This window comes from Trichechus manatus, unplaced genomic scaffold, assembly GCF_000243295.1.
Source record: "Trichechus manatus latirostris isolate Lorelei unplaced genomic scaffold, TriManLat1.0 scaffold00028, whole genome shotgun sequence".
Lineage (NCBI taxonomy): Eukaryota > Metazoa > Chordata > Mammalia > Sirenia > Trichechidae > Trichechus > Trichechus manatus.
Genome location: NW_004443964.1, coordinates 21,807,012 through 21,821,750, shown reverse-complemented (window position 1 = coordinate 21,821,750; position 14,739 = coordinate 21,807,012). Strand labels below are relative to the sequence as shown.

Here is a 14,739-nt window from a genome sequence, read left to right as displayed (position 1 = left end):
GGAACCCAGAACAGGTGCCCGTAGGCTTGGTGCGGCCTGTGCATCCACCTGGAGGCCGGCCCCGTGTGGCAGGAGGGAGCGGAGGGCATGGGGCAGTGTGGCCCAGCTTCCCGGAGGCTGCCTAGAGACCCTCCTTGAGGGAGAGGATGCTCCGCAGCCGTTGCTCCCATGCCTGTTGCCTTGTTTACGCGCAAAATAGTCAGATTTTTTTACTACCTTCAAAACGTTAGATAATAAGAGAGTTGATAAGGAGCAGGTGTACATCGCTACAGCGGACCAACAGCAGTTTCATAAAATGGTTTTTATAAAATATTTTTAATAAAATAGACAAATTTTTATGGTCCAACAGGGAATGAAAAACAGGATAAAACTGCATATATAATACGATCTCATTTATGTAAAACAATAAACAGCAGGGAACTATAAATGTTAATAACAGTTATAGTAGCGAGATCATGGGTGAGTTTTGCTTTCTTGTCTAGATTTTACTGTACTTCCCACTTTTCTACAATAAGCATGTATTAAATATGTGCACACGAAAATATAAAAGATGAAGTGCTTATTGTCTATGTTTTCACGAGGGCAAACATATCCATTCTGAGAAGGAGGCAAGATAATTGACCGGTGAGAACAGAAACAGCGGCACTCCACTGCCTATCCGCTGTGAGGCCTCTCACAGAGCCTGTCTCCTTGGCTCTAAGAATGGGGGTAATAATGCCTCCCCTGCAAGGAAGTAGTCCCCGACACGCAGCAGGCTCTCGGTACATGACTCCTAAGGGAATCTGGGGGTAATTGGGAAGGCACAGAGATGGAGAGCCAGGGATTTCCTTGAGCTGGGAAGCTGGTCCCAGGGCTCTGGTGTTGAGGCTCCAGAAACCCACAAAACCATTCAGCTGGGCGGGCCCCAGGAGGCGTGGACAAGTAACTGCAAATCCAATAGGAGTTCTCATGTAGGACTATAAAATTTGCTGTTGTTGTTAGGTGCCGTTCAGTCAATTTTCAACACACAGCGACTCCATGTGACAGAGGAGAACTGCCCTATAGGGTTTTCTAGGATGTAATCTTTATGGAAATAGAGCACCAGGTCTTCCTCCTGTGGAGCGGCTATGTGGGTTAGCTATCAGCCGAGTGCTTCACTGTTGTGCCATCAGGGAATTTAGATGTATCTAAATACGGTTGGAAAGACAGCTAGAAGCCCTAAGAGTGAGAGAGATTCCACCTTTGTGAAAAGGGTCTGAAAGTACTTCCTGGGCATGGTTAATTCCTACTTTACAAAACGTCTCTCAGAGAGATTTTTATTCCTGGAACAGGCCCACTCTTGCCCCATTTCTTCCTAATCACTTCTATTTTTCTATTGCTTAGAAACCATTTAGCCGAAAGAAAGGGCCTAGGGTCCAAAAAGAGCCCCGATTGTGACAATAACAGTTGGTAAATGCTCCCCTAGACAGGGGACTCTGGCAGGAAGCCAACTTCTGTGCCATTCAGCAGGAAAGGCACACCCGGCTCCAGGGAAGCTGATGAGACAGACTGCTAGCCAGAACTTACCAAAGGTGTCAGCGTAGATCTTGGCAAAGGAGCCCAGTGTGAAGCAGATGCTATACTGGGAGCTGGAAAAGCAGACGTTGCCCAGGAGTGGAGACAAGATCAAGTTCTCATCAGTGGAATACATGCTGAAACAGAGACAGTCATGAGCTCAGTGCCAGGCCGTGCAACAACACAGACACACAGCCAAGGGTAATGGGCAGAGGCGCGATATTGCAGCCTTGCGGATGCTCAGAAGGGGCTTACATAATCGGCCCAGCTTTGCCAAGAGCCTGGCCCAGAAAAGTGACATGATGGAGTTGTTGCCTAACTCCTAGAAACAAGGTGATTGGCCATCGCTGGGAACATTCTGCACAATCTTGGAAAAGTTAACTGCACCAACAGACAAGTGGACACTTGGAGGACAGAGACAAAGACCTTGAGCACAGGAAATGAATCTAACATGATATAAGAACACATTTTACAGAACTCTCGATTCCACATATACAAACAGGCATAATAAGCACCAGTTTAAAGGACAAAAAGAAAAACAAGCAACTTTACTCCCCACTCTCACTGCCCTACTCTATACTGTTTTGTTTTACAACTTGTGTTAAAACTTTGAGTCTTAAAAGTCATACAGGAACTATAAGCATCTCAAGTTCACGAACATTTTTAAGAAAACCAGTATTTGTCGCACAAGGATCAAATCCACAATCCCAGCCTTACTGGCATATTGTTTTATGGACTCTCTTGGTTTAGAAATGAAAGTTGTTGTTGTCAGGTGCTGTTGAATCCATGTTTTACTTATAGCGAGTAACCCCATGTCACAGAGTAGAACTGCCCCAGAGTTTTCTTAAGTTGTAATCTTTACGGGAAGCATATCGTCAGGTCTTCTACCCCACCTCCAACTTATGCTCCTCAGAGGCAGCTGCTTCTAACTCTTTTAAAGATTCTTTTACAGAGTTTATCTTCATATTTCTAAATGACAGGTTTATACTGCTATTTCTTGTTCATACACTGACTCTTGACTTCCTATGTTGGCAGATCAAGATTTAGCCCCATCCCAGCCCCTAACTTTTTTTTTTTTTTAGTAAGTTTATCGTTTCACCTTTTAGACTCCTGATGTTATGCTGGGCTCTAGTCATCCTCAGCCCTACCAGAGATGGGGAGAAGATTTCTCTGTTGAGAATTAGCGCTCAAAACTTCAGGGAGGCTCCTGAAGGTAAATTTACCTTCTGGTCAGGTAGGTCCTCTCCCCAGTCCTTAACTGTGGAGGCAATCTCTCAGGAGGACAGTCTCCTCCCAGGCCCATCGGAGGGCCTCAACAAGCTGCACAATATATCCCTCAGCCTGCAGATACGACTGTCTTTAAGACATATGTAACCTATTCTTCAAAGCTACCCTTGATACTATATTCTAAGGTCTCCCAACTGCCCCTCATACTAATAACGTGAGGTCCTATATTGTTGAAAAGCAGTTAGAGCCACAGCAGCAAGAGCAAACAGTTCCTTAATATTACTGAGTCTGGGTTAATACTAAGCTAGTAAGAGCTGCTAACATTATTCACCAATCAGTTATGGTATGCTGAGCACTGTGCTCCGTGTGTTATGTCAAATAATTATTTAATTTCTTACAACATCCCATCAGGCAAAATTATTCCCTTTTTATAGACAGAGAAACTAAGGCTCTACAAGTTTAAGTAATTTCGCCAACTTTACATGGTTGCTCCATGGTGAAGATGATTCTAGAGCCCAAGGTACTAACCACAACACTAAAATGAAGATCTCTGTGAAGTGAGCACAACCGGTCGTGACAGAGTTAATGAGACCAAGGCTGTAGAGTCAATCCCTACAGAGGCCAGAATGTGCCTCTAGCCTTGCCTGACAAGCCATCAACACACACCAAGAAATCAGTTGCCCTCAGAGGTGTTCAGGGCAAAGGCTTACAAAAGCCAAGAGTCCCCAAGGACAGGAAACCCACTCCAAGGGGTCCTATACCTTATTAACCCATTGACCTCGTCCACAATGTGGCGCAGCTTGTAGTAAGCATCAGTTGGAGGCAGCTTGAGCTCCAGGATGAGCCGGTCAATCTTGTTGATGCACACGGTGACTGCCAGCCTCTCCTGCACGGCGTGCTTGATCAGCCGCTCGGTGTTCAACATCACCTGAGAAACACAAGGATGAGGAGGTAGTGATATGTGCAGAAAAGGCCAGGGCAGGGCCAAAGAGAATAATTATTTCAAAATATGGGGTACGAGGGGGACAGAGGGCCTGGGAATATAGATTGTTGGGTGGAGGCAGAGCACACCTTCTGAAAGGCAGAGGAAGGAACTTTAAGAGGGCACCTTGCAGGATTAAGAAATGAATAAATACACTGATGATGCTGGGAGACAAGTTTCTCAGTGCTGGAGAAGGAATAAAGGACGGCTACGAAGAGCCTGTGGAGCTGGTATGGAATTGAGGGTAACAGGATAACAGACGGTTAAATATAAATACATATGCATAAAATAGATACAAGTATATGTAGGTATGTGTGTATTATCTAGCTCTGTTCAGGGAAAGGACCCAGAAGCAACACACCCCAACAGCCAACAGACACATCCAGATCTAAATGTCAGTCCCCACTAAAAGGAACCAGAGCTCCTTGGAGAAATGGCTCATTCCAGGACTGGGGCAGGAAAAGTACAAGATGAATCTAGAACATCTTTTTGTGCCTGAAAGAAGTGCTCAAAAACAAACAAAACAAAACCAAATGTGTCAAAAGGATAAAAGGAAGCCCACCTGAAGGAGCTCTCGCTAGCCAAAGCTGGAACTAGAACGTTAAAACAAGTTAAGAATAACAACAACAACAAAAAACCAAACCCACCGCTGTCAAGTCAATTCTGACTCATAGCGACCCTACAGGACAGAGTATAACTGCCCAGAGGGTTTCCAAGGAGTGGCTGGTGGATTCGAACTACCGAACTTTCTGGTTAGCAGCTGAGCTCTTAACCACCGTGCCACCAGGGCTCCAAATAAGGATAGTAGTGGATTACAAATAAGAACCCATGAGCCCCTACTGATAATAAATAAGCAAATGGGAAGAAGGGAAAGCTCTTCCTTACAAGAGAATTCCAAATGATAAATACAAAAGGAATAGTAAGAATTAGAAAATCACCATTTTGCAACTATCACAGAAATAAACCAAGAATGATCAATGGATGCTAAAACGTGTATGTGAAGTTTGATAAGGAATACAATGTACACATGGGCTCAAAGTATCTCCCCAGAAACTATTTACTAGTTACAAAGGGGAAAATAGTAACTTTACACTGGAGAAACCTGGCAGATGCAACTCAACCAAGCAATCAAAGTTAACATCACCAATAATGGGATAAGGTGACATCATGTAGCTTCTGATGTGATGTACTAATAAGAACATATTATTTATGTAGAATTCCTGCCAAAAATAACCTGAACCTAATCACCAGGAAACATCAGACAAGCCCCAACTGAGACATATTCTACAAAACAAATGGCCTGTACTCTTCAAAAATGTCAATGTCACAAAAAAACAAGAAATGCTGAAGAAATATTCTGATCAAAGGAGTGTAAAGAGACATAAAACTAAATGCTATCAGATCCAGTAGACTGGGGGAGGATGTTATAAAGAACATTAATAAGACAATTAGTGAAACTGAATAAGGTCTGTACAATGAAATCTGGATAATAGTATTGTAGCAATGTTAAACTGCCTGATTTGGTAATGGTACTATGGTTATGTAAGTCAATGTCCTTGTTCTTAAGAAATACATTCTGAAATATTTTACTTCCAAATGCTTCAGGGGATAAAAATACACACACATACACATATATGGAGAGAAAGAATTACGAAACAAATGAGATGAGTTCTTTGTACTATTCTTACAACTTTTCATTAAGTTGGAAATTACTCCAGAATGAAGTCAGTTCAAAAAAAGGCAACTCTAGCTCCATCTGGCGGCTATCTCACCAATGACAACAGGAGTGAGGTTCATTAACTGAGTCATCTAAACTTCCAATTTAGAAATATGAGACATCCTGGGCCTCCAATATCTCTCTAGCTTACAAAAATTCATTAACATGTTAAATCTATTTATATGAATATACTCTCTTACCTCCTTTTATTTAAGTTTGTCATTTTATCTTTGTGTTTCCTAAATGACAATGGGTCCTATCATTTTGAGTTTCACCTGGCAGGGAGTGAAGCAGCCTATGTTGAGGATTAATTTTGAACTTCATTTGCTGCCCTCATTTTTAGAGAGACTCTGACCTTTAATCCCATTGATTTTCATGTTCTCTGGCTCCCAGCTCACTCGGTGCTCTAGGCATTGTGTGGGGGCAAACAGAACAGGGGAAAGAGGTTCTGAGAGATCAGAGCCTGACTCACCCCCTCAGCAGCATCGATGAAAAGGACCACTCCATCTGAGATGCGCAAGCCAGCTGTGACTTCATCAGAAAAATTCACATGTCCTGGAAAGCAAATACCAAGTAAATCACTACTTGTGGGGAAGCAGGATGAGGCATAACTAACTTGAAGGGTGATCTCAGGAGCACAGCGAAGCTTGTGGACCCCTAAATGTTCCCTTACCCTCCTCCCCAGTTTCCTGCAGTGTATATAATTTCACCACCCACGTTACATGTTTAGATTAAGCTCTTATACAGGAGGTCCCTATATGTAAGAAGAGGAAAGTGTTTTACCTAGGAGAGCATAACACGTTCACACTCACTCACATGCCAGCTTAGTCTAATCAGCAGTAATCAGTTCTGTGGTTCTGTGGGACATAGGGCAATTTTGGAGGCAGGAGAAAGGGCAAAGGAAGGACTGGAGCACAAGGTACTGCTCCAGGGAGACAGTTCCTGATAAGATGCTGCCATGGGTGGGGTAAGGTAGGAGGTAGGGATGACAGGTGCAAGGGCATCGGGCACCTGTCGGTGCAGTGAAGGCAAATCTGCCCAAACCCAATTTTCCCTATTTAAAACTCTGACCCAAGTTGGTCCTTTCCCTAAGAGAAGGAGCAGCCACAGGGTGAGATGTGCTGCTCCCACCATAACCTGTGTGCTGACCACGTGGTAGCTATGTCTCCCCACAGGCACCTTCAAAAGACTGAGAGTCCCTGAGGCCAGGGACCATGTCGATTCATCTTTGTTGCCCCAGTGTCCAGTGTGGGGCCTGACACAGGCTGAAGTGAATACACGAATAAAATTCTCTAAAATGTATTAAATATTCAAGAGCAAAGAGAGGAGTAGCATAGAATCAAATGCCTGGTGCTTGTTAATTAACTAGTGAGAGCCAAAGGAGAGAGTTAAACATGAAAATTACTTCAATCAAGGTGGAGAGAATGCAAAAACAAAGACATGCTGCTGCTCTGTTCTGCTCTGGAAAGCGGGAGCACAGAACACGAGGAGGACCAGGAGCTGATGGGAAAAGGGCAAGGAAGGTCCTACCTGGAGTGTCCATGATATTGAAGAGATAAGATTTTCCTTTGGTATCTGGCAGGACCACTGTCACAGGAGTGCTTTTGATGCCAACACCTCTCTGAAAGTCACACAGAGAGTGGTCAAGACTTCTCTGATGCAAAAACGGTCTGCTCTCAGGGCTTCTCAGCTGATGGTAAATGACACTGAAGTCTCTCCTTGCAGCAGGTGTGATTTTTATCTAGGCCTCTACCCAGCATGACTTTGAAGATGAAATGCCTTGGCATTAAACAGCATTTTTTTTTTTATGGGGTGGGGGGAGTTGGTTCAAATGCTAAAAGAAAGTAAAAAACTGAAAACAAAAATAAAAAAAGCCCAAGCAAAGCAATATCAAAATTAACAGAATCCAAGGTCCTGGAATCTTACCTTCCTGTTGAGAGTCACTCACATACTGGAACCAGGTTAATAATTAAGTAGCAGATAAGTAGAAAGAATCTGGGCCATGTTAGTTTTTCTTTTTATATAAATATTACAGTATTTTCATTATAAAAACTAAAATAGAAAATATTCAAAAAAATCTAGTCAAATAAATCTATAAATATATTTTAAAATACTATTAGTTAACATTTGTTGATTGCTAGCCAGCACTGTTTAAAGTTCTTTTATGTTAACCTATTTATGTACTTGAGCTTTTCATGTGGTCACTTAGGAAAAAGAGACAGAAAAAACAGAGGAGGAAAAAGAAGGGGTCAGAGAGAAGGGATGAAGAGCCAGAAAGAATAACCAAACAGAATGGGAAAGACAGAGACATACCCTTACTTCTTTATACAGAAAGAGAAGCACAACAACATACAATGACATTTTCAGAGACAGCTACTCAAAGAAAGAGGTCATCATATGCACAAAGTCATCTTACGTTCTTTCAGGATGATGCCATTTTTAAAATCATGAGCTTCTGCATAACTTACAGGTAACTGTAGGTATTACCTCCTAGAATTTGCATTATTAAATCCTTCCTACCCTACTGCTCACCTACCCAGCTCTTTTCAAGTTATAGATCAGGGTGACTGGGAGAAGCAAGGAAGATAAGGAGGTGTGAGATGGGGGTGGGAGGGAGGCATGGTACGGAACAAGGTTCTACCATAAAGGCTCCCCTACCTTCCCTAAAAAGCTACTGGATCTGGTTGGGTCTGGTGCGGGCAACCATCTGTTTTCCCAAGACACACTTACCTCTTGTTCAGTGAAAAGGATGTCAGTGTAGCACAGCTGAAAAAAATGAACTGTTGTTACCACCTGCCTACCGACTCCTCTCCCACCTACAAAGCATCAATCACTTTCCCTCACCACCTCCCAACCCGAGGGTTTCTCCCTGAGGAGGAGAACAGACTGAAGCCGGCAGGGTGTCCCCACAGCAATTCCAGACTATGAGACGAGAGCCTCCCAGCTGAAAATTGCTCCTGGATGTGTGTGTTTGGTGGGGGCTGGGGGGCGGGCAGGGATGGTCACTGAAGACTCCTATGGCTGGAGAGTGAATTGGATCAAATGTACTGAGCTCTTAGAGTGGGAAAGGAGACACATACCAGCCTTCCTGGAACCCCCCGGATGTCAAGGCAGTCAATCTGGCAGGGATTGCCCATTTATTGCACTGAGACTCGCAGCCACGCCTGGCCTCATTCAGAGGCATTTACATTTACCATGAAAACAACAAGGTCCAATTGTATATTTATAGAGCAGGCTATTAACACTACGACAGGAAAGAAGAGACTATAAAAGTCAGGAGATATCAGAACAGAAGAGGGACCCCAGAAGTAGAACAGATCATCCAAAAATACTGCAGGCTGGTATTTGCTCTGCTCCTGAGGAAGTTGCAATTATTTTCTTAAGGGCTATTAACAGAGATTATGATGATAAAGCAACACTTTGTGGGAGTCATTATTTAAAAAGAGGGGAAGGAGGAAGGAACGGGAAGCAGAGAGACACCCCTCTATTTCTGAATGGTTCATCCTAAACCCTCAACAGCAGTTCTACTTACATCTTGGTCATAGCGTTTTCTGATTTCCGGGTGAGTCTGTTCTATTAAACAATCTACAAAACACGTCTGAAAAGGAAGAGAACGTTAAGACCTGACAACTACAAAGGAAAATCCACTGCGTCCCTCCCCCAGCTCCCAATACTCCCACACAACTTAGGAATAAGAGGAAGGGGAGAGCAAGGGGGACTATGGGCGGCAAAGGATTAACACAGAAGCCACAGGATTATTTTCAAATGAAAGATGAAATCTTTCTTGGACAGGCATCCCCCAGGAAATGAAAACTTATAAAAATCAGAGTAAGGCTCAATTTCCTCTTTTCTATCAGATGTAAACACAGGGCTCAGGCGTGCAAGTGGCTTAGGAACAGGGCCCATCCACTGCTCAGGAGAAGACAGAATTGTACAGGGCGATTTCACAATAGGCAGAGAGCCACAGGTCAGGAGGCCCAGCTTTAGGACGTCAAGCCACAACCTCTGTGATACTGAGGGCTGAAAACTGAGCAGGAATGAAGAGAAATCCTGTTCCAAGTAGCTGAAAGTGTCTCACCTTGCCATGGTGGAGATGGCCACAAAGGGTCACATTTCTGATGAGCTCTGAGTTGTCCATCAGATCTGCCAAGAAACTGAAAAGAGAAAGAAGAAGAAAGGGACTTTGACAAAAGTTTTCAGATGAGGAGCAGTGCAAAAAACCCTAAAGGTGTTTCAGGTATTTTAGCCAGAAATAAATTTCAGACCAACTGGAGAATGCTCAGAGGCAGATGTGAATTTCCCCATCTACACAGTCTTGGCTTTGAGAATAGAGCAACCTGTGAATGAAGTGTCATGGGGACTCTGATAGTAAAATCAAGACTTTGAACTGGTTTGAACCAGTTCAGTCATGGCTCACAAAGTGAAACCGGAACAGACCCAAATTCTGAAAATTTTGGTGAACGAGAACAATAACCAGAATGGGAAAAATTACAAGTTGAAGCCCTGGAATGGGAGACTCAGAAGAGGCGTTCCGAGTCCCCTCAGGAACCTGACGCGGGAAACTGGATTATTGCAAGGACTGTTAAGAGCAACACACATTCAAAGCAGCGTGGTATCCTGTCATCTTTGAGCAGGGGACTGTTTCCAACTCTGCTCAAAATCCAATGGGCAAGAGATTTGGTTGCTAAGCAATGTGTACGCTGCCCTTGTTTTCTAAGAAGGAGATTAAGTTTCTAGCAGGGCTTTGACTCGTAATTTTTCCTGTTCTGGTTTCGCTTTGGCGGCCATGATTGAACTGGGCAGAACCGGTTTAAAGCCCTGAGTAAAATAATGACATTAAAAAAGAAAGCAAACAATGGAATACTACGCAGCAACGAAGAACAATGATGAATCCGTGAAACATCTCACAACATGGATGAATCTGGAGGGCATTATGCTGAGTGAAATAAGTAAATTGCAAAAGGACAAATATATAAGACCACTATTATAAAAATCCAAGAAAAGGTTTACACACAGGAAAAAACAATCTTTGATGGTTACGAGTGAGGTGAGGGGTCGGGAGGGGAAATCACTAACTAGAGAGTAGACAAGTGTTAACTTCGGTGAAGGGAAAGACAACACACAATATAGGGGAAGTCAGCACAACTTAACCAAGGCAAAGTCACAGAAGCTTCCTAGATACATCCAAGCACCTTGAGGGACTGAGTTACTGGGGCTGAGGGCTGGGGACCATGGTCTCAGGAGACATCTAGGTCAATTGGCATAACATAGTTCATAAACAAAATGTTTTACATCCTGCTTTGGTGACTAGTGCCTGGGGTCCTAAAAGCTTGCAAGCGGCCATTTAAGATATGTCTACTGGTCCCAACACCAGAGCAAAGGAGAATGAAGAAAACCAAAGACACAAGGAAAATATTAGTCCAAAGGACTAATGGGCCACATGAGCCATAGCCTCCACCAGCCTGAGGCCAGAAGAACTAGATGGTGCACAGCTACCACCTCTGACCGCTCTGACAGGGATCACAATAGAGGGTCCTGGACAGAACGGGAGAAGAAGTAGAACAAAATTCAAATTCACAAAGAGAACAGACTTACTGGTCTGACAGAGACTGTAGGAACCCCCAAGACTATGGCCCCTGGACACCCTGCTAACTCAGAACTGAAGACATTCCCAAAGTCCACCTTTCAGCCAAAGATTAGACAGGCCTATAAACAAACAACAACACACATGAGGAACATGCTTCTTAGTTCACTCAAGTATACGAGACCAAATGGGCAACATCTGCCTAAGGAAAAGAAAACTGGATGAGTGGACACTGATAACGCATGGTGTAAAGGGAAAGGGGGAGAGTGCTGACACACTGCAGGGATTGCTACTAATGTTATAAAACAATTTGTGTATAAAATTTTTGAATTAAAAACTAATCCGTCCTGTAAACTTTCACCTAAAACACACACACACACACACACACACACACACACACAGAAATGCAATTCTCAGCAGAGGTTCGAACTGGAACGAACTGGTTCGAAGCCCTGTGAAAAACATGTTTAAATAAAAATGTTATTTGTTAACACTGAAAAAAAAAAAGCGAGAAGAAAACCAAAACAACAAATATCAGAACTAGCACATCTACGTGAGTACTGTTCCTTTCATAGAAATCTTCAGGCTAGATGCTCTGCATTTATTTCACTGATGCCAAGGGGGCTAAATCACTTTGGGAGCTCCTCTTGGGAATCACTGCTGTCAGCGTCAGTTCACAAGGCATTCAAGAAAACTCCATCTCATCAATGCTGTTGAGCACAGAGGACCTCCATCTTTATCAAAAATCAGCACCGTCTGTCATGCTTATCACCAATGTTGTTTCAGGCAAGTATCCTTCAGATGACTTTGGCTCTTCTAAAATCAAGCCCGCTCTCAAAGATTGGAGATTTAAAAAACACCACTGAGATTGTGAAGGAATATGAAGAAAGTTATGCAGACGACTAAAAAGTTGTTTCAAAAACGTCTGACTGATGGAAGGTGAGCTGACCATTTTAGAAGGGACCCCACTCTTGGACGTATCAACATGTTTTCAAAACAAAACAAGAGAGTTTCATAATCTAATAATAAGTCACAAGCACTTCAATACGTGAAGGCCTTACAAGTACATTCCATCAATGAAAATGTTTTCAAAAATCGTTTGCAGTAGGAAGAGCCTAAGCGTTTCTATACCTATCTGCTGGTACCCTACCTTTTCGGCACAGTGGTTAAGAGCTTGGCTGCTAACCAAAAGGTCGGCTGTTCAAATCTACCAGCTGCTTCTTGGAAACCCTACGGGGCAGTTCTACTCTTCCCATAGGGTCACTGTGAGTCAGAATCAACTTGACAGCAACGTGTTTGGTTTTTGGTTTTATGTTCCCAAAACAGTAGTCTTCAAAACCCGCTGCTGTTGAGTCTATTTCAACTCACAGTGACCCTGTAGGATAGAGAAGAACTGCCCCATAGGGTTTCCAAGGCTTAATCTTTACAGAAGCAGATGGCCACATCTTTCTCCCACAGAGTGGCTGGTGGGTTCGAACCACTGACCTTTCGATTAGCAGTTGAGCACTTAACCACTGCACCACCAGGGCTCCTTCTTAACAGTCTAATGGAGTCAAAATAGGTAAAAAAGACCAAATACCCAGTTCTGGCTCAAAGGCTGGTTTCCAATACCAAACTAACAGTTTGAAAGAAAACAGCTGAGATCTGGGCATGAGCTAAGGGAAAAATTAAGATTCAGCCTAAATACCCCAGTGGCCATTTAAGCTGAAGGAAAATTTTGGCAAAATGCAGAGAGAGATTTTTGCTCTCACAATCCACTGACTACTTTAACCATAAACTACCTCCCTCCTCCATGAAAAGATGAGCCCACACGACTCCTGCAGAGGTGACTTACTCCATTTCATACACCGTGACAGGTAACGTCTGCTCCATCAGAGTGAATTTCTTGGTTTTCACTGGCTTAATAATGGGTTCTAGGGGGAAAAAAAGTCATTGATGTTCAGGTAGGCATACGATATAAAAATACAGAGCTCTATTCCACTAAACTTTCAGAATATATAAGACATCAATTTATTTTATTCTCAAGGATCACTCATATGTTGAGAAAATTCTGGGGATGCTATTTGGCATGACACAGTGAAGGATCTTGAACTGTGGACTGAGGAGTTTGGACTTCATTTTGTGGGAGGAAGGGAGAGAGAATGGCTACCTACTATGGTCAATGTCTGTTCAAAATCTCTTCTTGTATTTATAAAATGCAACTATTTTTCAGAAGATCAATGAAAATTGTTGTTGTTAGCTACCATCAAGTCGGCCTCCAACTCATGGTGACCCCATGTATTACAGAGCAGAACTGCTCCATAGGGTTTTCATAGCTGTAATCTTTACAGAAGCAGTTTGCCAGACCTTTCTTCTGTGGAGCCACTGGGTAGGTTTGAACCAACAACCTTTAGGTTAGCAGCTGATCTCAAACCACTTGTGCCACCCAGGCTTCCTGAAAATTATTCGGAGGTGGAAAATAAATATCATGAGGTATGGCTGAAGGGGTTTGGGGTTAATTGGGTGGAAAAATATATCTCCCACAGAGTGGCTGGTGGGTTCAAACCACCGACCTTTCGGTTAGCAGTCGAACGCTTAACCACTGCACCACCAGGGCTCCCTCTTAACAGTCTAATGGAGTCAAAATAGGTAAAATAGACCAAATACCCAGTTCTGTCTCAAAGGCTGGTTTCCAACACCAAACTAAAGGTTTGAAAGAAAACAGCTGACATCTGGACGCGAGCTAGAAAAAGATTCAGCCTAAACAGACCAGTGGCCATATAAGCTGAAGGAACTTAGTAATGGCCTTCAAGCACCTAAACAGATGTCAGATAAATAAAGAAATAACTCTTATTTTACTTAGTGATAAGCTAAGAATTGTATTGAATATTAAAACAGGGCTAACGGAATCTTAATCCAGAAATAGTACCTGAAAGTAGTAAAACTGATTAATTCATTCAGTGAATTTTTCAGATTGCTCACCACTATGACATGAAGTTTCCCAGTTTTAATTTCCCGTCTCACAACCCAGAGCCTTCTGACTCACCTGTGAGAGGCTGGGTGTCTTCCTCCTGGACTATGGTCTCCACCTCAGGACCGTACACCTCCTCGGCTGTGGGGTAGTACTTCTTGTCCTCATGTAGCACCACCTCCATCCCGGGGTGATCGTCATCATGATCTCCTATGTCGTCGTCATCATCATCATCATCCATCTGAAAGCAAGAGGGAAGGAAGCTCTAAGAGGCATGCACTTCTGCTCTATGACTAACAACTGCAGGTACATGAGTAAGAGCACTAACTCCTCATGCTTGACAGCTTCTTCAGTCTTATGCTGAAGAGTCAGCAGGCCAGGTTCTACTCCTGTGTGACCCTTCGTGAAGAGAAAACAGCGTGCCCTACTTCAAGCTGGCCCCTCCTTAGTGTGTGCCAGTGGTCACAAGGGGATTGAGATCAGGAAAAACAAATGGTGCATCACAACGCACCCTTTTAACAGAAAAATAATTTTGTCCAAGGTCAGAAACCAGGTTGAAACTAGAAACGAGCCGTCGCCTTTAAATTTTTCACTTAGATTCACAGAATTGTTTAAAAAAAAACAACAAAGCTTTGTAATTAGGAGACAAGCAAAAAAAAAAAAAAATCAGCAATACATATATTTATACCCTATACTTTTGATGACTAAATTATATAATAGATATATTTACAATGGCAAATAAATAA

At 43.0% G+C, this 14,739-nt stretch overlaps 1 protein-coding gene across 1 annotated transcript in view; it reads right to left on the bottom strand.

Moving 5' to 3' along the window:
* The window catches only part of EFTUD2 (elongation factor Tu GTP binding domain containing 2), a 38,238-nt gene that overhangs the window by 13,611 nt on the left and 9,888 nt on the right, over positions 1 to 14,739 (bottom strand). The window contains exons 3-11 of the mRNA XM_004374283.2: positions 14,069 to 14,234; positions 12,878 to 12,956; positions 9,538 to 9,613; positions 8,992 to 9,057; positions 8,190 to 8,225; positions 6,990 to 7,080; positions 5,932 to 6,014; positions 3,522 to 3,688; positions 1,546 to 1,670 (exon numbers count right to left, since the gene is read on the bottom strand). Of these exons, the coding sequence (XP_004374340.1) occupies positions 1,546 to 1,670; positions 3,522 to 3,688; positions 5,932 to 6,014; positions 6,990 to 7,080; positions 8,190 to 8,225; positions 8,992 to 9,057; positions 9,538 to 9,613; positions 12,878 to 12,956; positions 14,069 to 14,234 (889 nt within the window). The remainder of the gene's footprint in view (positions 1 to 1,545; positions 1,671 to 3,521; positions 3,689 to 5,931; positions 6,015 to 6,989; positions 7,081 to 8,189; positions 8,226 to 8,991; positions 9,058 to 9,537; positions 9,614 to 12,877; positions 12,957 to 14,068; positions 14,235 to 14,739) is intronic.